Raw genomic sequence first — 24230 nt, forward strand, 5'->3', positions numbered from 1 at the left:
AGTGTGATGAGCACCGAAATTATGTCCTCCTGTTCTCCAAGCAGCAAAACTATCCTAAATGTCAATGGATATATATATATATCTTCAACACAATTTACTTATTTGGAAACATAATGAAAATTTTTAAGTGAGCCTCACAGGGTTAATTATATACTATATAATTATATCATATATGTATTTAATATTAGCGTATCATTTGCTCTGAGGAACATGCAGAGTCCAGCACATTGGATATAAGATATTCTACTTTACCTTGTAGCTTTAGTATGGACTCAGATCCTAAACCAGATGTGTAATTAGTAGATAAACAACCTGCCTTTGAACCTATACATGTGAATACGTATTAGTTTTAGGGTAAATAAAACTTAAGTGCATAGAGCAATGAGTAGGTCAGTTAGTGACATACAATATGATCCTGGCATTTGGGAAGCTGAGACAGAAGGATCATTAGGTTAGCAGATAGTCTAACATGCATGGAAAGAGCCTGTCTCAAAAATATCAAAGTTGAATAAGGATGACACCAATAGGCACATCAGTGTGGACAGGGAGGAGTCCACAAAGCACTACAGGAAACTGAGGAAATCTGGGAGTAGGAAAAGCAGTCTTCCCCTGGGAAAGCACACCCATTGATTGTTCAATGCCAAACAGTCTGCTCTGAAACATATATACAAGTAGCATTATATGGACTGCATAGGTTATATTTAAGAATATATATATATATATATATATATATATATATATATATATACATACATATATGTATACCTATATACATACATATTACTGTTCTTCAAATTCACAATCTCTTTTTCATTCATTGTTATTGAATGGTTATATGTCTATAGGGATATGTACACATACATATATACATACACATATGCATGCCCATGCAATTGTAAATTTGAAGGAGAGCAGGAAGGGGAATACTGGGGGGTTTGGAGGGAGGAAAGAGAAAGAGAGGAATGAAACTATGTTATAATCTCAAAAAAAAAAAATCCAACTTTAATACAAAGTTAGCAGGACAGTTTCTATGGCCACTCTGGAAACTAATGCAGAAAACCAGGAACATGAGAAATTGCTACGATGTCCTCATTGGGCTTTACGCAGAATCTTTTAAAGCACACACTATCAAGCTAGTGCAGACCTACATCTGAGATGGCAGAACGTAGCAGTCTTACTGAACTACGGGCATTCCTGTTTGAAGCCAATGTTGTGAGTTGATCATTTGTCACTGTCCCAGATTTAAAGACCTGTTTAAATGCATCAAGCTATGTAGATACTGAAATATTTACTAGCAATCTTTATATACAGTGAGAAAATCTAGTTTATATGTTAAAATTTTTTACTTGAGAGTAAGCAAAACCATATAAACTCTGTCTCCCAGGTCAAAACACTGCCTGCTGTTCTGACAGACAAAATTTCCAAAACATACAGATGTCATGCAGCCCATCCCCATTTACCACTCGCTTTCATTCCTTTGGCCTTCCTAAATTCAATATGAATTATGAATTCTTTTCAATAAACTCTTTCCAATGGGAAAAGTTTTTTTTTTTTTTAAGTCAAAAAGAAACAAAAACAAAGCATTAGTTAGACCCTCAGTTAAAAACAGAATACAGTTTTCCAACTTGACATTGAGAAATCTCTATGCCTACTTCAGGGAAATGTTCCTATTGTTTTAGGCTAGTGTAGAGGTGAGTGTGTTGGCCTTTGTGAATTGGTGGTTTAGGTTCGGATGCATAAAGAAGGTATTGTTCAGATCATTTCTTTATAATAACAACAACGTTTAATTCCACTTTTAGCAACAGCACTGCACAGAAAGCCAATGGGAATTTGAGAGAATGAAGTCCTGTCGTTGTGGTAAAATAGATAGAACTGGAGGTCATCAGGTTAAAGGAAGTTAGCCAGACACAGAAAGGCCAGTGCTCTATGTCATCCACTGCATGAAGATGCTCAAAAGAGTCGATCTGAATGCAAAATAAAGATTACTAGAGGTTGCAGAGGGTGAAGAAAGGGGAGGTACTTACAGTAAAATAGGAGGAGTAAGGTCAGTGTCCCACTGCACGGTGGGGTGTAGACAGTTCACAATAACCCAATATTTATTTCAGAACCAGAAGAGAAGTGTTTACAGGCTCCAAATATAAAGAAATAATAAGAAAATGGATATGCTGGACCTTTGATTTGGTCAAAACTTACCATATACATGTATTGAAATATCACACTGAATTTCATAAATATGTAAATGAGGCAGGTTAATAAAAATTTATTTTTAAATTCAGTTTTAAATAAAATTGAAACTAAGCCTACATTTTCATTATGAGACCAAGTCAACAACTGTAAATAGTAGTAGCAACAAAATCATAGCAATAATCCAATCCAAGCTGATTTAAGCGGTGGGGCTAATTTCTTCTCTGTGACTTCATTACTCTGTGCTATGGGGCAAATAGATCAGGAGCAATGAGACCGACCCCATACAAAGCCAGTATGAGGCACAGGGAAGGTCCTAGGAGATGGAGCCATACCCTTAGCTGAGGACAATCTGTTGCAATTAGTTGATTAGCAAACTCAAAGAGGTCTTCCATTAAGCCTCGGTGTACATGAGTAATTTTATTCATAAAACTAAAGGGTAACATCCAATAGTATTAAAGTGTGCCTATCTTTCAGACTGTATCATTATTAGACTATATTCTGTCAATGAGAGGAAGCATGAACCAATATCACATTCTCAATATCAAAAAGATATATTAAGAAGGTTTTCTGTGCATGTTATTCCTCAAACAATAGTATAAACTAATAAAAAAAATCAAATGAATAAAAATCTCCCAATTTCAAGAGCTTTCATGTCTATCAGATTATGAAATGAGGTGCATATGTAAGCTGTAGAACACATGACCAACATTCTAAGTTATGAACAATATTGACATCGTATTTTGCCTTCAAGTTTAATGCCAGGGTTTCTGATAAAATATTTTTGAGAATAGTCATATGTTAAATATATTATAAAATAATTCATACGTTCAGATGCATTCTGTGAAGAGGATTGTCTTAACCAAACTGTAGAGTGGCATTTGTTTCCTTTTGCATATGGAATTAATGATGTTAATGTTTTTTATTCAAATTGATTATTATTCAAATGTATATTATTCATGTTGAAAAATTATTATTAAAATACAAACTGAGCATTGAACTTTATAATTTAAATTGATGTATTCTCCCAGAAGTATAAGTGATAATTTATTGAGCATGTACCTTAGGTATGGATCTAGAGAGAGGACTAATCGTTTGTAATTCAAAGGCAATTAGTAACTTGTAGTCAAACTTTGTGTGGCACATGAATTCATTATAAAGTGTTAGAGTGTTTATTAGTATATCCTAGTATAATATATTGTTATCACAAAATAGATTAACAAACTGGTTAATGAAGATAATAGTTTTCTAGAGTGTTGCTCACTTTTGAAGTTATGTGTCATTTTTGTAGAGGTCTTTTGAGAAACAACTGCCAAGGAGAGAGTAACACTGGGAAACTTATTTAGAGAACACTGTGAGAGAAAACATAGAGGGAGTTGACTGAGTCCTGCAAACACAGAGGAAGTTGGTTGGGTCATGCAACTATCATTACTGGTGGAAGGTCTGGGGTTAAAACAGAAGTCTATTTTACCAATGTACAGTCTAAAAAACACCCACCAGAGTCTTTTGGGACTCTGGCAATTTGACTCTTGAGTCAAATCAGAGGAATCCCAATATTGTGAGAAATTAGAATACATGCTGTTTCTAGTCCTTGGCCAGGAGCAGTCCATGAGAAAGATCACATTGTCATGAGCATGAGATTAAACTGGCAGTTAGGGTCTAGCTGAAGATCTCCGAGGCACATTTTCATAGGCTTATATTTATCAAATATGCTTTTTGGCTTGGTTAGTCCATTTGTCTCATTGGTTCATATAGTAATTCAACACATGCTTTGTAATCACCTGCTGTGTATACAGAGCCATGATCAGTGAGGTAACCATCACATCTGTTCTTTTAGAGCTTATAGGAAGAAGTTTCCAGTAACTGTAACATGTTGTTGTGTATTTAATTGAACATAACGTACTCTAGTTGTGCATAACATGAAATGAGCCCATTTCTTTCCAAATTAAAATGTATTAAAATACTAATCTTTAAAATAATACATTCAGCGTATTTCTTGTAAGAGGCAAAACATAAAATCGACTTACTTTTATTTAGTCACAATTTGTTTATATTTTCAACCAAAACTTAAACTATGAGCATTTACTGTTTTGACAGATGAAAGCATAGGAAAACAGAAAATTCTATTATCTCTTGAGTTTCTTTAATATTCTTTTAAAATTATAAAGAAATAAAGATAATCTTAGAATACTGTCATTGTTCAGTATTACTAGCAGATACTGAACAAAGTGAAAAAGCTTTAGAAAATCATATCAACCTGTGCCATAAACAATCTGGTAACTATTTCTAAGTTCCCATTACACTTAAAACATAGAGGGATTCAATAAATCTAGCAAAAATAGTAGATTTTAAACTATGGCAGGAGGATTAAGATCTTGTCCGTGAAACTTACGTCAGATGGGTCCATATTGATAGATCATATCCCATTTACTTTTCAGGTCTTTCAATTGCAGTAAAGTTAATACTTGAGATATATGCCTGGATAACTGTATGTGTTAGATGTTTATTGAAATGAGAAGCCAATGCCTATTCAGCTCATTCTGAGGAATGGCTTATGGCTATGTGGTATTATTTCTCATAGCTGTAATTTTTTTCTGGGGCTACAGAGCCAAGAAGTATACCTACTGCCAGGCAGATTTAGGCCAGATATAAATACAGTTTGGTCAGCAAGGAAAAGTGAGTCTATCAAATGTCTACGGAAGAGGTTTAAGAGCAAGATCCGATGTGCAGGACTCCTTTATGCAAAACTTACTTCAACTTTACCAGCCAGAAGTGAGAAGTGTGGTGACCTAGATAACCCAAGGACACTGACTTCATTAATAAGCTGTGTGGTAACTCTCAAATAATGACTAGTTATTTTTAAATCGAATTGGAAAAAGAAAGTACAAGTTAGAATAAGAAAGATACAAGGACCAAAAATTAGTTTTGAGAATTCATCAGTTTTATAACCTATTGATTAAAAAAAAATATGTGGCAGACTGACTTCGAGGCTGTGTCCTTGTCAGTTGAGAGTCAGTTACAGAGGGTCTTTTATGTCATTGTGAACTGGCTCTTGTTAGAGACACTTATAAACACCATTTTTCCTAATCCTGTTATGGGATTAGAGCTGAGAAACATCAGGTCACAATACCCAAGGGATATTCGCGATGCTGAAAGAAACATATTTCCTGATTGTAATTATAGAACAAATGATAAGATGGAAATTGGGGCTTTTTGTCAGAGCATATAATCATGCGTAAGTGGTTCCTGTGGGAAGGGCAAGCACACTTCTCCCAGTGAGCTGTCTCACTCAGTGCTACCATTTGGCTGTCAAGCACCATAAAACATAGAACTCTGCTTACACTTCAAAAATTCCCAACTGCGGAAGTGAAAGTCATTGATCCAAAAAGCATGTCATATCAGGAAACCTGATAAAAATCTAGAAACCTGATGAAAAAACAATATGTCAAAAACAATTCTGAAATGAAAAGGAAAGAGGCATTGTTTAATTATGAACATGCTTTAGTGTGTCCATACTAGAAATACATAAACAATTAAAGCTATGATGTGGCAGTTAAGCTAAAGACTTAGTAAGTCTTGTTAAAGTTCTTATTAAAGAACATGTGTGGATAGGGGATAGTAGAAAGTATTAGCCGGAGTGTAGAGTGTGGATATAGAACTGCTGTGCTGGAGAGAGGGCACATCCATAGGTAAGAGACTCTGAATGGTTTAGTCTGTTGATGATCTTAGCCTAGTTAGAACATTAACAATAGCATTTGTCAGTGTTGCCTGCCAAGTATAATGGAGCAATAAAAATGGAGCAGAAGATAATGTTTTTACAAAAAAAATCACTTATTCCTGGGTTATACCTGAACATAGGGTTTGTTAACATTGTCAGAAATAAAAAACCAAGTTGTTACAGTTCGGATTCAATCCTGGAGGAGGGAGAGAGACTGACCCTTTCATTCTCATCTTTCCTGTGAGATACAAGCATGCCATTTCTTTATTAAGCATGTTGTTCACATTTTTTCATAAGTTACCATGTCAAAGAAAAGGGAGAGATGTCTCAGTGGTTAGGAGTTTGTACCTTTCTTATAGAAGACCCAAGTTTGGTTTCCAGTACACATATCCCAAGATACAGCACCCTCTTCTGGCTCCCAGGATCACTGCACTCATGCGCACATAACCACATGCGTGCATACACAATGTATATACATAGTTTAAAAAGGTAAATGATTTGTCAAAAAATTCCCTAAGTTAAACATTTATGAGGAGATTTTATAATAAGGGATTTCTGTGAGATATAATTAATCAAAGAAACATGTAGGCATAAATTGTTTTGATAATTCATTAAGCTTTTATTGGGTTACAATTATATCACATTTTAAAAAATCTCCTAATTAAGATAATCACATAATCTTAAAGTTGCATAAAACTTCTCATGGGAAAATATGCCCTTGTTTTGAATAATGATATAATTTAATTCATTGTAAAAACTCAAAAAAAAATCACTACTCCAAAACCGAATGAGGTTTATAATTGGTCTTTGTTGTTTTTTTATGACAAATATGTAACCACAGAAGAAAATTGACATCAGTAATCTGTTGGTGTTTGAGGATGTTGGTGGAAGGGTAGGTTGTAGTTTCTAGTTCTGCCTTTGTTGGGTTGTGCTTCCTTCACCTTTTTATGGTTGAGTTCTGAGACCTGCTTGTGGATTTCTTTCCATATAAGAAATTTGAAAAACCTGCAGATTGTTTTCAGTCAACTCAGCAGTTGCTTCAGTATGTTTACAGGTGACAACCCATAAGGATCACAGATCTCTTTAGAGCCTGTAGATTGGGGAAATACACTTCTATTTAGGCAGTGATATTTAGGTCAGGTCTAAACAGACAAACAAAAAAACAAAACAAAACCCCACATAGTCTAAGCATATCTATTCTGTTTCCCAAGGGAATATTTAGGAAAGTTGAAATGTTCATTCCAAGGATATATTAGGTAAAATTCTGCAAAGCCAAGGAGGTATACTCAAGCTTTCTTAGAGAAGTTGATTTGACTTTTAGATGAAGATGCTAATTTTAGTTTCAATTATGTCTATGTGTGCACGTTTCTGCATGCGAGCACACATGCATACAAAATTAGAAGACAGGGATCAAATCCTCTGGGGATGTAGTTACAGATGGCTGTGAGTCAGCTGACCTGTGTGCTGGGAACTGAACTCCAAGCCTCTGCTAAAGCAACAAGTGCTCTTCAGCTCTGCTCTGTCTCTCCAACCAGAATTAGGTTTCTTAAAGACACCCATTTCATATATCTATGTCTAATGACACTCAAGATGAGGTAGGCTCTTCTGAAGCGAAAGAGAATTAAGGTCCTTGAGAAAGCTACCTACAAGAAACTTTTGTATGAATTGGGGTGTCAAGTTTTACATCTGAGAGCAGTAGGTTTGTATGTGCCTGGAGATTTAACTTCTCCTTTGTCCTCATAGTTCTTGGCGTCTACTTTGCCATTTGCTTTTACATTCACGCTTGCTTTTGTTTGGTGTAAATACGTACAGGAGCAAAAGCATCTGTCCTGTGATTCATGACACCACTTTCTGGCAATCCTTCCTTATCTTTATCTTACATATGAAACTTACTGAAATCCTCTTTGAAGTTGGCCCCCTTTTCTACAGAAGACATTATAAACTACTTGCATTTATTCTCATTTGAGTTCTTAGACTTTTAATTTGCAGTAGGTTATGAGAGCCATGAGGAATTTTATAAAGCACTCCTCATCATTGTTCTTACACTGACTGCCATATCTTCCTAGAAACACTCCTTTCTCTGTAATAGAAAGGCACTCCATCAAATCCTAATTTCCTGGAACTCAATTTTTTTTTGGTAGGCTGTTTGTTAAATTTCTTCTTCAACACAAGCCCAAGTTACTTCCTTTGTTGGCATATACAATCGAGGCTTATTTTTTTAATAGGGAAGACTGCCCTAAAAGTCTTAATTCACTTGAGGAGTTTTATAACCAGAAACAAGAACTGGAAATGTTTGTTCTCAATTCTCTCCTCTACCTTCACTTTTCTAGCCCTCCACACTGGATCGGCATTGTGGGGATCAGATAATGGGAAAGAAATAGATTTTGGTCCTTGACATTGTTAGAGTAGTTGTCAAAACACATGGAGGATGTGCAGGCTTTTCTAAGGCCTGTTTGCTTCTGAGAAACTCCACTCTACCCCATTTATGTTGTCTCACAACTGGACTGAATTCTGAGAAGGATAATGCTAAGTCCCTAGAAGTTTCTTCCCATGCCCAACTCTAATGCTAACCTATCCACCAGAGGTCCTGAAACAAGGCAGTTTTGGTCTAGTTGAATAGAAAGGCCATATCTGGATCATGCCAGTGAGGAAGAAGTTTTGGGATTCTTTATCTAAGGGCTGGAGCATCTTTGTGCTATCCCAGAAATTTTTCATGTAGAGCATTTGAATTTTACAGATCCTGGGGAATGTGGGGTTTACAAAGGCCTCTAGACCATATGTGTAAAGATCAACAACACCAGAGCACACCAGTTTGCATGTTTTCCTTGTTTCTTAATGAGTTTGCATTTAGTACATTTCCATTTTGTTGTTGCAAGGAAGGGTTTCCTCTGACAGCTTAGCTCCATGTGGCACTGCACGGGGACCCAGGCTCCTGTGTGATCTACAATCTCTGAGTTTCAACCATCTGAGACAAGAAGTGACTGGGCACTAGCTAGCAAATGGAAAACAGTTTTAAGTTTTGGGCTTTTGGCTCTATGCTTAACACATTCAGAGTTATCTGTTCCCTTTCCCCCTTGGTCAATGCTTTCAGGAAACACCTAATGTTTGCAGAATGTTGCAAAAGCACCCAATGTTGTTTTTAACTAATCTACCTGGCTCCTCTCAATCCACTCAAGCTGACAGTCACAATTAATCACTCTAAGGGATTCAACATCAAGGAAAACAGAATTAAAAAAAAAAAAACAACCATCAAGATTCTCTACATAAATTAAGCTATTTAAGAAGACAGACAACACAGATAAAACTCAGTACATGAAATTTAAGTTGATTCTAGTAAACCAAGCAAAGAGCTAGAAGAACTAACTGAAAATTAAAGTGGATAAAATGACCTGTATTGACACTTGAATTCAGTTCCTAGAAGATGAAGTGAAAGATAAATGTTTGGCCTACACAGAAATAAGTTATGGTTAATGGGTGAGAAAGTAGAATAGATTTGCAAAAGTTGCAGAAGAGACACAGGTTAAATAAAGTTCATCCCAGAGTGGTCAAAAGGGTGTGGTCCAAACAATAGTCATGTGAATTCTGTGAAAATTCCCAAGCTAAGTTAAAATTGTGCATATTGAAAGGATTTGCTCTGTGGGGTTAGAGAGGTTGCCCAGTGGTGAAGAACAGTTGCTGTTCTCTTTAAGGACCTGAGTTTAGTTCCCAGCATCCACACCGGGCAGCACACATATCCACAAGCAGACACACACCTACACATGATAAAAAATAATAAACATGAATATGTTTCAAAAAGAAAGGATTTACTGATTTACTATGTCTTCTGAAGAATATTGACAGAAAATAACCCACAAAAGCAAAAGGTAGACTCACAAGAGTATCAGATACATTGAAAAGAAGAAACAGAGCCAGATGTTCAGTAGTGACCTCCACACATAAAGAGGAAAACAGTCCCATAGTAAGAGGCATTATTACAGTAAGCACAAAGGTAACCCAATCACTAATCCACATACATTCACTGAAATGTCCAGGTTACTTCCTGCATAGAAACATCACTAGTTTCTATTCCCATGTTTATTATGTGTCCTCTCTTTAAAGTTTATGGTACTTGAACAGCTGGGGACTCTTTTCTACTTTCTTAGTTCTGACAACAATAAACAATTAAGAATTATCTGCCCATTTTAAGTTTAAGAAGTATAAGGTTTTATACAGCAATTCCACTGGTAAAAATACTTTTACTTTTTTAAACTTGAAATTTTCAGAGTATGTCTCATATGGGGCATTTTTCACTAGGGAAATAAATCTTGTATATATTTTTTGGCTCAAAACTTAAGAATATTTTAAAAGCCTCCATAACTTTTATTCAATGTGTGAACATTGTAGAAAATATAAAAAGTATTGACATTAACATATATGCCATTTTTAGAAATCATCAAAGTTTTAAAATGTTCCTGAAATACAATTTTTTTATAAATATCTGTAGGTCTGAACTTAGAGTTGTACAGCCTAGCATGTGCAATTTGTTCCAGGAATCCAGTGCATATTAAGGTCTACAGATGGTCTAATGACTCATAAAATGTGAGATTATCAATACATAGCCCGCAGATGCCCCTCACATATTTGCAGTCATGCCTAGGTTACTCATAATGCCTAAGACAATGGAAAGGCTGTACAGTTAGTCATTATACTCTATTGTTTAGTGAACAATGTCAAGGAAATGTGTGCCATACTCAGCATTTTTCCAGTGGGTGAAAGGCCTTTATAAATAAAAAATACACACAATCTGAAACGTAATTATGTCATCCTTTAGATCCTAACTTGTGAAGGTTGACATGCCTTGCTAGTGAATATTTAAACAGACTTTCTTTTTTAATTTTTTTTACTTCTTTTAATTTTTGAGATTATAATAAAATTAGATTTTACACTTCCCATTCCACCCTCCAAATCCTCACACATATCCTTCTAGCTCTCTTTCATATTCATGGTCTCTTTTTGACTAGTTGCTATAGCATGTCTGTGTATATAAATAGAACCTGCACAGTCAGTATCATGTCAGGTGTATGTGTGTTTTCAGGGATGAGAATTTGGTATCAGATAACATTTTAAAAAGATAGTTTGGGTCTGTAGTGATGTCAGTGTGAGAATGTGGAACTCAAAGGTATTGAGGGTTTGTATATTTGTCAGTATGACTGGCATCATGGTAGACTGAAAGATTTTTGCTTCTGTATGGTGAAACAGCCCAACATCAGGTGCTGAGAGCTGAAAGAAGTTCTTCTTAGCTTTCAATTCCAATTATGGAGAAGTCAAGGCAACCAGCTAGGCGCGTCACATCTACAGTAAAGAACACGCGAACGCGAGCATGGGCATTTGCTTGCTTGCCTGTGATCATCACAATCCCTCCACTCTTAAACAGATCACTGCCCATGCCTAGCAAATCATTCTACCCACAGTAGGCTGGATCTTCCTACATCAATTACCTTAATTAAGACAATCCCCTGTGGACATGTGCATAGATTAACTTGATCTAGATAATCCCTCACTGAAGCTCTCTTCACAGGTGAGTCTTAAGTTGTGTCGACTTGACAAACTACCACAAGGGTCAGTGATATATTTCCAGAGCTCTTGATCTCCTGTGTGAGCCACAGAGTGATAAATGCTCACTGCTATCCTTATCTAGGGAGGAGAATCAGAGAATCAGGTCACAGCCTCCCAAGGCAGAATATTTGGGTGCAGATACCTGTCTCTGGGGCTGTCTCTGAGGCTGTCCTCTGAGGCTGTTATAGCAATAGCTGTGCATGTATAGCAGCTGGATCCCTTTTGCTTCTGTCCTTATTCTGGGAGTTAGCTCTGTTGAGCCTTTTCCACCGCTACTGTTAAGGTCTCTCAGGTTAATGAACAGAGGATTTTAAGTATGGCTAATTAAGAAGGAGATGATGAACTCTTCTGGAAATGATTAAAGGCCATAACCAAAAAGTGATGCCGTGTCCCTAATCTCCAGGATTCTTTTTATAGAGAATGAGTCTCATAATAGGAAACCTTTCATCAATGTTATTTTTTATCATTAGATATAAAATGTGAATGAAAATGGAGCCAAAAGAAAATGGTCTTCAGAAACCTAGCTATTACAAGAAATGACAGGCTCAGAATTGAGATGCCTGGAGTTACTTAAAAAATAATGTTCAAGCCCAGATAGCCCTCAATGCAACAACAACAAAAGACATTGCCGGAGACATGAGGACAGTGAAGGAAAGGCTGAACCATAAAGTGATCCGTGAATAAAAGGAGCTTGTGATTTAGGGTTTCCAGTAGGTCTGGGGTCCAGAATATGTTGTCCACAAACCTGTAACCACAGATTAACTCATTAATAGCAATTCTGAGCCTAAGTGTCACATCTGTGTGGCAGCAAAAAAGATATTCCTGTGGCCACTGTTTAATTGAAATAAGACAAAACTCTCTTAAAACAGTGTGCTACATACACTTGATAAACTCCTAGTGTCTGTTATATTATTGAGAGAAAAAGACGCATCTTTGTGCATACATGTGTGAATGTCAGAGAAGCTGATGGTGTCATTTTTGAGCCTGTTGGATGGATAAATACATTATAGTATGATGATCTTTACACTTTAAAACACTGTAGTAAAAGCTGGGTATGGTATATGCCTGTGATCCTAATACTTGGGAAATTGATTTTGGATTATCAGCTGAATAGTGAGTTGAAGGCTGGCCTGCTCTATGTAAGACCTTGTCTCAAAAAGTAAACCAAACCAAACCAAGCCACACCAAAACAAAGCAAAACCAGTTCTATAAAATTCTCTTTGTTTCCATTTAATTCTGGTAAAACAACTGCTATCTGTAGTATTTGTGAGCTATTAAATTATGAATTAATATTTTAGCATTTAAATTAGTCTCTGACCCAGAACAGACTTATTAACATGGGAGGAGTGGTCATCTACTCACGGAGATCACAAATTTATTTCTTCATAAAAGGCCATCATTGAGACAGAAAGCATAATGATATGAAGGTTCTAATGCTGGGCACAAGTAAGGAGACATCCTAATACTTTTGGATTTTGGCCTCTACAACATGCTGGTATTTGTCTCCTGGAATGTTCAGAGGAAATTATGTGACATCAGAAGCTCTCAGCTCGAAGACCTTCTTAGGTTGGGCAATTGCCAGGGGAGCTTCAGAGGCTAATTTTCTCTCTAGCTTCGGTTATTTTCTTGGCTTGAGTCTCAAAAGCTGAGCAGAACTAATCTCTAAACCTAGGACACATCTCTTGCTATTGATCACAAACAATAAATATACTTTTATCTATTCTAAAATATTAACGGCTAAGATGTAGCTGTTGGAAGGGTAGTTCCCTAGCATACACAAAGTCCTAGGCTTGATCCTCCTTAATGAATAAAACCAGGCATGGTGGTACACTCCTGTAATCTCAACACTTGGGAGATAGAGGCAGGGAATTCAAAAGTTCAAGGTCATCCTTGAAAATATATGGAGGTTGAAAGTAGCCTGAACTTCGTGCTACCCTGTCTCAAAGGAAGAAAAAAAAACCCATGAAATCATGTAACCCCTCATTAGTTCATAGCCTCATCCATTCTTACTATTTTAATCATCTGCAGAGACTACAGTGTTCTTAATGAACCATGCTTGCAAACTTTCTTCATTAACCCTGAAGTCTCAATACTGATTACAGAAAGATGTAGCAGACCTATTTCTCTCAGTAAAGACAGAAGTGTTAGCGGTTGGACATGCCTCACTGTTGTGTTCCTGGATGCAAAGTATTGTATGTCTGCAACAGTGCCTTTCCTGCTGGCCACTCTTAATCATGTTGTACTGTTTCTTTGTAGAGTACAGTGACGTCGACCAGGAGACTGCACTGGCTGCAGCCCATGGCTTCACAGGCTGCCTCTCTGCAGTGCAGTTCAGCCATATTGCACCTCTGAAAGCTGCTCTGCAATCTGGTCACCCAGGCCCTGTCACCGTGACAGGGCATGTGACTGAGTCCAGCTGTGTGGCCCCTGCTGGCACTGATGCCACATCCAGAGAAAGGACACATTCGTTTGCAGGTGACTTAAGATGTTCTCCCTCTCTGATGATGGACTTGTCTAGAGTGGACATTTTTCTAGTTTTGTTGCGATTTTCAAGATGGCTTCTGGAAGTTGCTTTTGTTTACTCTTCAGGTCTCTCCTTCACCCATCCTTTTCTGGAGTCTTCATTTCATGCCCATTTGCAGTTGACATTGTTAAAATTGAGAACTACAGGGATCCCCCACATTCATCTCTGTGATGTCATTCTGGTTTGAAACTTGAGTTCTTTGGGATTTGCTCCTGTTGCTTGGGTGGATCACTCTGTCCCTCTTTGTGCCTTTACCATAGATCACTCTGGAACGATGGATGACAGAGAGCCTTTCACGCATGCCATCAAAAGCGACTCTGCAGTGATTGGAGGTAGCTGGGAATCATGAGTGAACTTTTTGGTGGGGTCTTATTATTATTATTATTACTATAACACTGAATATGAGTCTCAGACAACTATCTGTGAAGAGTCTATGTATTTTCACTGGGGTTGTTGTTCAATGGTAGCATGCCTGGCCAACAAGCATGAGGTCTTAGGTTCAATTCCCAGAATGGGAGAGTGGGAGTGGCTCAAATATCTCAATTGCCATACAATGAATCTTGGTGGGTTTTTTTTTAAAAAAACTTTTATTCTTTGTTATTTCATGCATGTATATAACATATTTTGATCATATTCATTGTCTCTTACCCTCTCCTACCTTCTTTTACCCCCTCTCAGTCCATTCCCACTGATCCCCTTTTCAGCCAGTCCCAGTCCTATTTTTTTGCCTCTTGTTTTGTATGAGCCACTGTTGTTAAGTTTACTTAGGTAACCTGAACAAGCATAAGTGGAAGGTTATCTACTAGGTCATGGGCAACTTACCATCAGCTACACTACTGAACAAAGCAACTCCCCTCCTCCCAGATCCCATTAACAGCCAAAAGCTCTCAGGAAGGGGTAGGGCCTCTTGGGTAGTCTCCCATCTTCAATGGACACCTTTGATGGACAGGAGTGGGTTGACAGAGCTCACTCTTGTGCGCATCTTTACAGGCACTGAATTTGAAGAAAGGGGTGGTCTCATAGAATTGTCCTGAATTCTAGGCATCCTTGGAAATTTTCTGTGTCAATGTGGATAATCTCACTAAAGTATCACACACCGAGATCAGTTGCTAAGCCATGTAAAAATGAACAGTATTTAGCTTAAAGCCATAGGGGCTGCTTCGTGCAATTATTTCCTTTGACATATTGTTGCTTCTGCAAGGGCCCTGTGAAAGCAGGAAAATTTGAGATTAACGTTAGACGTATGCATTTTGTGTTTCCTTAATGCTTAGTAAAGTAGATATTTCATCGTTCAGACACACCTATAAATGAATACCACACTTTCTGTTCTTATCAAAGCTTGGGTTAATAGGTTGAAAGTGGTTCATAGTAATTTTAAATTGCAAAATTCACACAAAGAAAACTTATAAAATATCTTTAAAGTGACAGCATCTTCTTGGAGGTATATATTATTTAAAACCAAACTCAGAACTGAAGCTTTTTCATCCTGATTAATGCTCGTCAGAGGCTATTAATCAGAGCACTGAAATGTTAAGTGCCTTAACATTTCTCTGCACTCCAAATATCATATGGATGCATAAAATAAATAACTATTCAGCCTTATATCCAGATACTGTGATTATTCATACACTTGAGAAACTTTTATGTGGCCCTCATATTTGATCTGCTTACTAATGTGTTTTAAATATATTAATTTTATTTTTAATTGTGTGTGTGTGGAGGGGGGTGAACAGTAAAGTTGTCAGTGCTAGTTGGTTTTGGTCAACTTCACAAAAATGTCGTCAATCTATATTGAGAAAATGCCTTTATAAGATTGGACTATAGGCAAGTCTGTATTGCATTATCTTGACTGGTGATTGATGTGGGTGGGTCAATTCCACAGGATACAGCACCACGCCCACACCTTGCAAATGGTCCTGAGTTACATATAATAAAACAGGGCAAGCCAGGAGGAGCAAGCTGGTAAATAGCATCCTTCCATGGCCTCTGCACTGGCTCCTGCCTCTAAGTTCCTTCCTTTAATTTCTGCCCTGGCTTCCCTTATTGATGGAATATGACCTTGTAAGATTGAAATATTTTCTTCCTATGTTGCTTTTGGTGATGGTGTTTTATCGTAGCAATAGAAACTTAACTAAGATAGTGTCCACAGAGGTCAGAAGAGGGCACTGGATCTCTTGAAGCTCAGGATACAGGCAAATATGGAGGCTAGGGACTGAATTCCAGTCTTCTGTGGAGCAGTACGTACTGATAACTACTGGGCATCTCTCTAGCCCCCTGCCTTTTAATGATTTTACTTTTAATTTTCTCTGTAATTGTATGTAAGCACGTGCATATGTGCATGGGGGTTATCTGTGTATGAATAGATTGGTGTCTTGTAGTGTCTCTCATTTATACTTAAACTGTCTCCAGTAGGTAGACTCTATTTAAGATAGTAAATAACGACAGTCACAGTTTCTCTTATTGTTATTTCTGTTCTCACCTTAAGTTAAATATCTATAAGTTAAAGAAACATATAAAAGAATTCTCCTTTAAGTTCCTGACAAACAATACAACCCTCCCCTCCCCCACCCCGACCCCCTTTTTGAGTTATTAGTTTAATCTTGGATTTAGGTAGTTACCAAAATATTCTACGGGAAGTGTGTTCTACAGTAAAGTCCTACTTAAAGTTCCAAGATTTGTAAGGAACTCAACATTTTAAAGTAGGATTGTTGCTCAGACAAATTGTCTCAGCTAGTGCGCTTCTTGTGCGTGTGCGCGTGCGCACACACACACACACACACACACACACACACACACACCAGAGAGTCTTGTCCCTCAAGACTTAACAGCGTTCGTGAAAACAGCATGCTATCTCATTTTGATCTTTGTGGGGAATTGAGCTTTGGTTGCAGAGCAGCTGGAAACAGCCATGTAGACTCAAAAGGTCTCATGCCAACCATGGGCAATTTGTCTGCTCATTCACAGCATAGGGTCCTCCACTGTGGTGCGCTATCTGGTAGTACTGCGGTAGAATTTTATCCCATCGTTGTACCAGCCAGTCATAAATCAAACCCAGTGTGTAACTGTAGATGATGTAGTCAAATACTTTCCAGAGTCGATAATCCTCTTGTGTTCTCAGCTGTAGGTAACCATCCTCTTTATTTATAAACAAAGTAAGTAGTATGAAAGAGGAGGATAGACTTGGTGAGATATTTTAAACTGATAAGCAGACATGGAGTGTTTCTGGCCAGACTGTGAGGATCCAGATTCAGGCAGACAGGACCTGCATAGATTGCTCCTGAGATCACATCCTCATGGTGCTTTAGGTGCAACCACACAGAACAGAGCAGTTTATTTTATTTATTCTGAATATATTAAACTGCTTGTTTGGGGGACAGGTAACTGGTAGTTTCAAGGCATTTTCTATGGCCACAAAAAGCAATGACATGAAACTTGCTCCAAATTGAAAGAGATAAATTACATACATACAGAAGAAAAAAAAAAAAAGAGTCAGAGATCATCTCTGATGAAGATCATCTGGATGTCCCATCTGAACCAATGTGATAATGACACGTTTGTTATTTTATAACTCCAGTAGTACTCTAACATAGTTTATCATTTTTCACCTTGTATATTTCAGAATCCCTCTCTCTGAGCTTAGAAACTTTATAAAAAGATGATGGAACTAGCTTTAGCAACTTAATTAATTGTTTTTACAAGGACAAGAGGCAAAATATATAACAACACATGAATACTCTGATTAAATTTGTTATTGATGTGATTAAGTAGTGATACCCATTAGTAAAATTACCAAATGCATATTAGATTCATTACTATCTTTCTCGGGTAAGCCTGATGTAGTCAAAAATTAGCTTATCGTCAGCGATATTACTGTTGGCCGTGAAGATTCTTCTTAGTGAATCTTATCGAAACTTCCAAATACCTTTAATTCTTGATTTAATTTCACTAAAGACAGCTACATTTATTTGTACTGAAATGGAGTCTTAGGACTTGGGATATAGCTCAACTGGTCACGTGCTTGCCCAGCATGCATGAAGACCTGGATTCCATCCATGGAACATCATAAACTGGATGTGGGTTCATACACTAGTGATTCTGTACTTAAGAGATGGGGGATAGGATAACCAGAAGTTCAAGATTATCCTCAGCTACATACATAGTTCAAAGGCTACTGAGACCCTTTCTCAAAGGAAAATATATAAACAAACAAAATAATATGGAATCTCAGTTTTTATTGAGCCAAATATACTCCACACTACTATTTTAATATTGTATATTTTTAATAACCCACATTTATAAGAGGCCCCAAACCACATGTGCCAACTAGACCACATCAAATGGACATGTGGCAGCTACCTATATTCAAGACCCATTTGGACAATCTAATGAAAGCTTATATTTCCTCTAAGATATTTACATAATGTTTTATCTTGAAAGTACCTAGTTTTTCTGAAAGATTCTATAAAACACTTCAAAGCACACATGTGTGCGTGCATACACACACACACACACACACACGGGGTGGGGGGGGAGAGAAAGAGAGATTCATTAATGTCCTCATGACAATTTTAAGGAAACTCAAAATCATGGTGACAAATAATAATTTTCCAGATTCTGTTTTTTATTTGGCTCTTTGAACTTTATCATGAGCATGAAATACCATTAGGTGATTTTATTTGTATAACAGATTCACTTCATTCAGTTTGGAGAGAACTAGGAAAGACAGATATTTGAGCAACAATAGTTTGCCTATTAGTTGGTCTTCCAAATAAAATATTGTGTGACTGAAGCACAAAGGATCAGTTTAACTCATGACCCAAATGTTTGCAGAGTATTTTTTGGCATTACCCTTCAGCAAACACCAGACCTACTTTATGAATATTTCCTATTTTAATACATAGCCCATTAGGAAGACTTGTAGTCAGGCATCAAAACTTAATGGAATGAATAATTTTTACTGTTTCATTGAGGACATCCTTAAATGAGTTTGGCTTTTGCCTGACAGTGCAATCTCTTCTGCTTCATAAAGTCAATGACTAGTTCTACAGTCTGGTGTCCTGCTCTTAATTTGGGCTAACCATTGGACTTTCCCCTACATTCATCACACACCATTGGTGAAAAATTTAATCTCAGGTACCTTAGAACTATTATGGAATACTATATTGCATCCTATGTGTCCTCATCCTCAGGTGTCCAGAGGATTATCTGGGGTCCACATTCCACTTGAAGGATTGCATGTCACTCCAAAGTTGATAACCATGCACTCAACTAAGAATTGTAATACTTCAAATATTTACAAAGAACACAGAGTTTCAAAACCCAATATGCCATATGCACAAAGAATTTTAACATATTTACATTTTATTAGCACTATTTGTGTATATAACATACTCATCTTCAACGGTTGATTGAACATCAACTCCATGGACTTTGTTATGTATTTAATCAAAAAAAAAAAAAAAACACAACTGCATTATGCTTAACTATAATTTTTAAAATAATTAAAATGTCTTTGTGTTTTATTATGAAGCAACACTTGGTCATAAAATTATGTAAGTAATGCTTCCTGATGAAAAGAACACATGAAGCAGATCCAATATAATGCACACTCAGGATAAATGAAAGGGACCCCCGCAAAATTGATGGACTCCCTAAATAAACTTAATCTATTACAGTACTGCTGGAATACAAAAGGCAAGAAGTTTTGTTGTTTTTAATTTATATCTTATAGATGGTTGACTTCAGTAGAAAATAATATTCCCTGGATTAATTAAGCCATGAAGTTGACACAGTGTCTATTTTGATCAAGGTCCTGACTGGGTATTTCTTTTCTCTTTTCTCTCTAGGTCTGATAGCTGTTGTGATCTTTATCTTGCTTTGCGTCTCTGCCATAGCTGTTCGCATTTATCAACAGAAAAGGTTATACAAAAGAAATGAGGCAAAAAGGTCAGAGAATGTAGACAGTGCCGAGGCTGTTTTGAAAAGCGAGATTCATATCCAGAATGCAGTCGGTGAAAATCAGAAAGAGTACTTCTTCTGATTGGCAGTGATCCTCTAAGTTGCAAGGATGAGTTCCTTTTAATAGCCAGGGGCTCTCAGTGGATGAGAACTGCTCTAACCCTGACCGTACAGGCGATGGATCTGCAGCACGGCCATCTTGCCATGTCCAAGCTCAGGATGGCTCCAGGCAGCCTCCTCCAGGGATGTGCTCCTTCTAGCCATCATTCTGTTAAGAAAGGAGCTTGCTATTGGTGCCCCTTTCCAACTTCTGCACATGATCAAAGCCAAGTTTAACTTGCTTCACAACTATGGTTTTTAAATGTGGAAACTTTAGCCCTTCTCTTCACCCTGTAAAACATAAGTTTTGTTAGAGGTAAGAAATCAAAATTGGACTATAAATGGCCTTGCTTTACTTGAGACCACATGTCCTGTTTGCTTTCGTCTTCACATGGTGTTGTTCATGAGCCTGGAAATGCTTCTGAGATCCTGTTTGGCTGGTGTTCGCATCTTCAATGGCCAAAAGTCTATACATAACGCCCCTTTGCCTTTCTCTGTATTCCATTCAATACATCAATAGTCTGAAAAACTGTTTTCTTGTCTTTGGCTTGTTTGTACTGCTCTTTTTCTATTTGACTCTTTTCTGATACTTTTTAATGCATTTTGTTTTGAGTGTCTGACTTTTAAATCTGAACATGCAATTCCTATATAAAAAGACTAAGAAAGTACAGTGGTTGTCGGTATGTGATGTCACGTCTCTACAGAGAGTTTCTTGTCATTATTTGATGATGACTGGTTAAGACCCTGAGCAATTGTAATTTTCCAAAGACTATACAATGTTTTTCATTAAACTTGTCACAAAGCAAGTCCTAACACAGCAAAAAATATTTTAATTGCAACTGTATTACCTCAAATATATATAGGAGATGATTTCCCTAAACATTAAAGCAGTTATTTCTTAGGTTTACATTTTTCTAAAGGTAATTGATGAATTTTCATTGATCTCCCATGAGGATTTTCTATGGAGCATCCTCTTGTATGTTGAAGAAGAAGGAGATAACAAGAGAGCCCAACTCCTCATTCTAATATACAGTTCTGCCACTGGTATGAATTTTGCTGTACACTAACTCCAATATATGGACCTTGTAATCTGAGTGGTAACATAACCCCTATTTTGCAACCAATAGATAAAGTAATAGATGTTGGCTCTTTTTATCAGACTTCTGTTCAAGCTGATATTCTAGTAATGTCTCCTGGAGAATGATTAAGACCTCACAAAAGACCATGAATCAGTATAACATACTCACTAGTCCACAGTGATTGGAGCATACGTATACAGAGGTGGAAGCATTGTTCTTAACTTTATGAAACTTGTAACAATATGAACTTTCAGGTCAAGTGATCAAGGTAATTGTATGGAATTATCTTTGAAGTTCATAGGCCAGTTAAATAAGGAAAGCACTTTGCAATCCGTGTTCACAGCTTCAGGTCCTCCAAAGTAAAAATTTAATTCCTTGTTTTTGTGTGTGTGTAAAAGAAAACTTGGAAATATATAAATTCAGCATCACTAGAATCTTGCTTTCCACATTTTGTTGTTGTTGATGATTCTTCTTAGAAAATCTGCTTATCTATTCTGAAAGCACATGGTCCATATTAATGTTCCTGTAAATACCTGACTAAATCTTAAAGGACCTGATTTGACAAAGGACCTATGTTGGTAAATGGCATCTATGTGTATTCGCATATGCACACAGACAACATAGATGTACATATACAACACACACACACAAGCATGCAAGCAAGCATGCCTGCACACACATGCACACACACACACACACACACACACACACACACACACACACGTACCTACAGAAAGTGAGAGACACAGACAGACAGACAGACAGATAGGAAGACAGACAGATACACATATGGTGACAAGAGAGGTATTTAACATAGAATTTGTATCATTTGATGCAAAGAGCACAGCCCTTATAACAGCTCTGAATCCTTTAAAATGATGTGTATTATTTAATATCAGTAATGACATCAACAGTAGCTGAAATGTGGACACTTATAGATGCTGAAGCTACAAAGTCCTCTGTGGTCTGCACAGCAAGAGACTGAAATAGGATGGCATCAGATTGCATTGGTACCAAACCATATGCCATGGTTTGGATTTCCTGGTTTGTAACAAATTGCTTTCTTTTTCCTTAATAAAATGCATTTTGAAATAAAATGCAGAATATACCTTAAGAGATGTTATATAAAAGTTTTAAATTAGGGAAATATATTGAAGGTCTTTTTATTTATTTATTATTCATTTATAAATTTTTTCATTTATTTACATCCTAAATGGTTTCTCTTTCAGTACCCCCCTCATAGAATCCCTCCCCATCCCCTTCTCCTATGATATGGTGCCAACCCCTCACCCTGGCACATCAAGTCTCTGCAAGATTAGGAGCATCCTCTCTCACTGAGGCCAGACAAGGCAGTCCTGTTGGGAAATACTTCCACAGTCAGGCTCCATTTATTTGGGAGATCCACTTGGAAAATGAACTGCCCACCTGCAGATTCCCACAGCCAAACATTGGACAGGTTGGGGACTCTTATGAAGGTACTGGGGGAAGGACTGAAGGCCCTAAAGGGGATAGGAACTCCACAGGAAGACCAACAGAGTCAACTAACCTGGACCCCTGGGAGCTTTCAGAGTCTGAACCATTAACCAAAGAGGAGTTTTTCTTAAGATAGTAAAAAGTATATGTGTAGACATATGTATGACTATGTGTGGTATATTTAACCTTTTTTAACAGATTTGTGAGATTCTTGGGAACTATCAAAATGCTACCAGGATTTATGTTTTTGTTTGAAACTTTTAATTACATTTCTTTGTGTGCAAGTATGTGTGAATGTGCTCTCGCTCTCTCTCTCTCTCTCTCTGTGCGTGCGTGTGTGTGTGCGTGCGTGTGTGTGTGTGTATGTGTGTGTGTGTGTGTGTGTGTGTGTGTGTGTGTGTGTGTGTGTGTGTGATGTAGATTTTAGAGGAAAATTGTGGGAGTTTGTTCTCTTCTTCCATCATGTAGCATCTGGGAATTGAACTTGGGTCTCTTAGATTTAGTAATGGGCACTTGTACCTGCTGAGTCATGGTTCTGTCCATATTTCTCTTCTTTGAAAGAGGTCAAATATAAAAAAAAGTTTGGAAGATGATTGTTCAGTATCTTTGCAGTCTTTCCTGAGAACAGTGACTCGGTTGGCTATCTATGGGAACAGCTCCTGCATCCTTCAGTTGGGTGATGTCCTTCTTTATTACCTTTCCCACTTCTCCAGAGAACTTGGCAAATGTACACCATGTAAATTTGTATGGATATATACAGTATAGAGTGTACTCCTCTCTGAATTCAAAACCCCCTTAAAAAGTTGGTATGACAGCACACTATTAATCTAGACACTTGAAGACAGAGGCAGGAGGATTGCTGAAATTTCAAGGTCAAAGTAGACAACATTGATACCCTGTTTAAAAAAAAAAAAAAAAAAAAAAAAAAAAAAACCCACACCAAAACAAGGAAACAAAAACAAACCATGTTCCCCAAGAAAACCAGATCTAACAACAAACAAAAAAACACAAAAATTCAAAAATTTTTTTATTCTGTTTATAGATTGACACAATGGTGGCATTAAAGAGCTTCTTCAATGAAATAAATGGATCCATTGATGAGAAACAACATCTTAGTATGTAAGAAATTCCATGAAAATAGCCCTGGAAGGTCTAGAACATCCCTTGGTATTAAAATTCATTTTCATGTGTTGTTTTCAAACCTGTGCTTATTATATCCTGAAGATATCAGTTATAAATACAGAAGGAAGCAGAAGATAAGCAGGCAATACCCACAAGGAAGGCAAGCATTTAAATGGATTGTTCATTGAATGGTTTTGTAATAACAGCATATCTCATAGGATCAGAGAGACACAGACCTTGTTTAAAGTGTGGACAGTTCAGCTTCACAGATTAAAAAAATCCAAGACACATATGTGAAGTGATGTTCTCAGGAGGACAAATGCGGTGTGGATGCCATTAATTTGTGACTGAATTGTTTTCTGTAGAGTTAGTCTTAGTGTTTTCTATAGAGTTGATCTGGTACATCCACAGTTAACCCGAAGCATCTCAATAGCTCCCTTGTCTTGAGTGGCTATGAATCTCAATCTTATATATCATC

The 24230-nt window shown here is 37.1% G+C and overlaps 1 protein-coding gene across 2 annotated transcripts in view; it reads left to right on the forward strand.

Annotated features, from left to right (window-relative positions):
• The window catches only part of Cntnap4 (contactin associated protein family member 4), a 292284-nt gene extending 271538 nt beyond the window's left edge, over nt 1-20746 (forward strand). Inside the window, exons 22-24 of one of the 2 annotated variants that reach the window (XM_034523024.2) lie at nt 13754-13972; nt 14282-14353; nt 19868-20746. In XM_034523024.2, the coding sequence (XP_034378915.1) occupies nt 13754-13972; nt 14282-14353; nt 19868-20061 (485 nt within the window). In that variant the 3' untranslated portion in view covers nt 20062-20746. The remainder of the gene's footprint in view (nt 1-13753; nt 13973-14281; nt 14354-19867) is intronic. The other variant, XM_076915916.1, reaches the window with a different exon arrangement.
• The last annotated feature ends 3484 nt before the right edge of the window (nt 20747-24230 follow it).

This window comes from Arvicanthis niloticus, chromosome 18 (assembly GCF_011762505.2).
Source record: "Arvicanthis niloticus isolate mArvNil1 chromosome 18, mArvNil1.pat.X, whole genome shotgun sequence".
In the NCBI taxonomy this organism is placed as follows: domain Eukaryota; kingdom Metazoa; phylum Chordata; class Mammalia; order Rodentia; family Muridae; genus Arvicanthis; species Arvicanthis niloticus.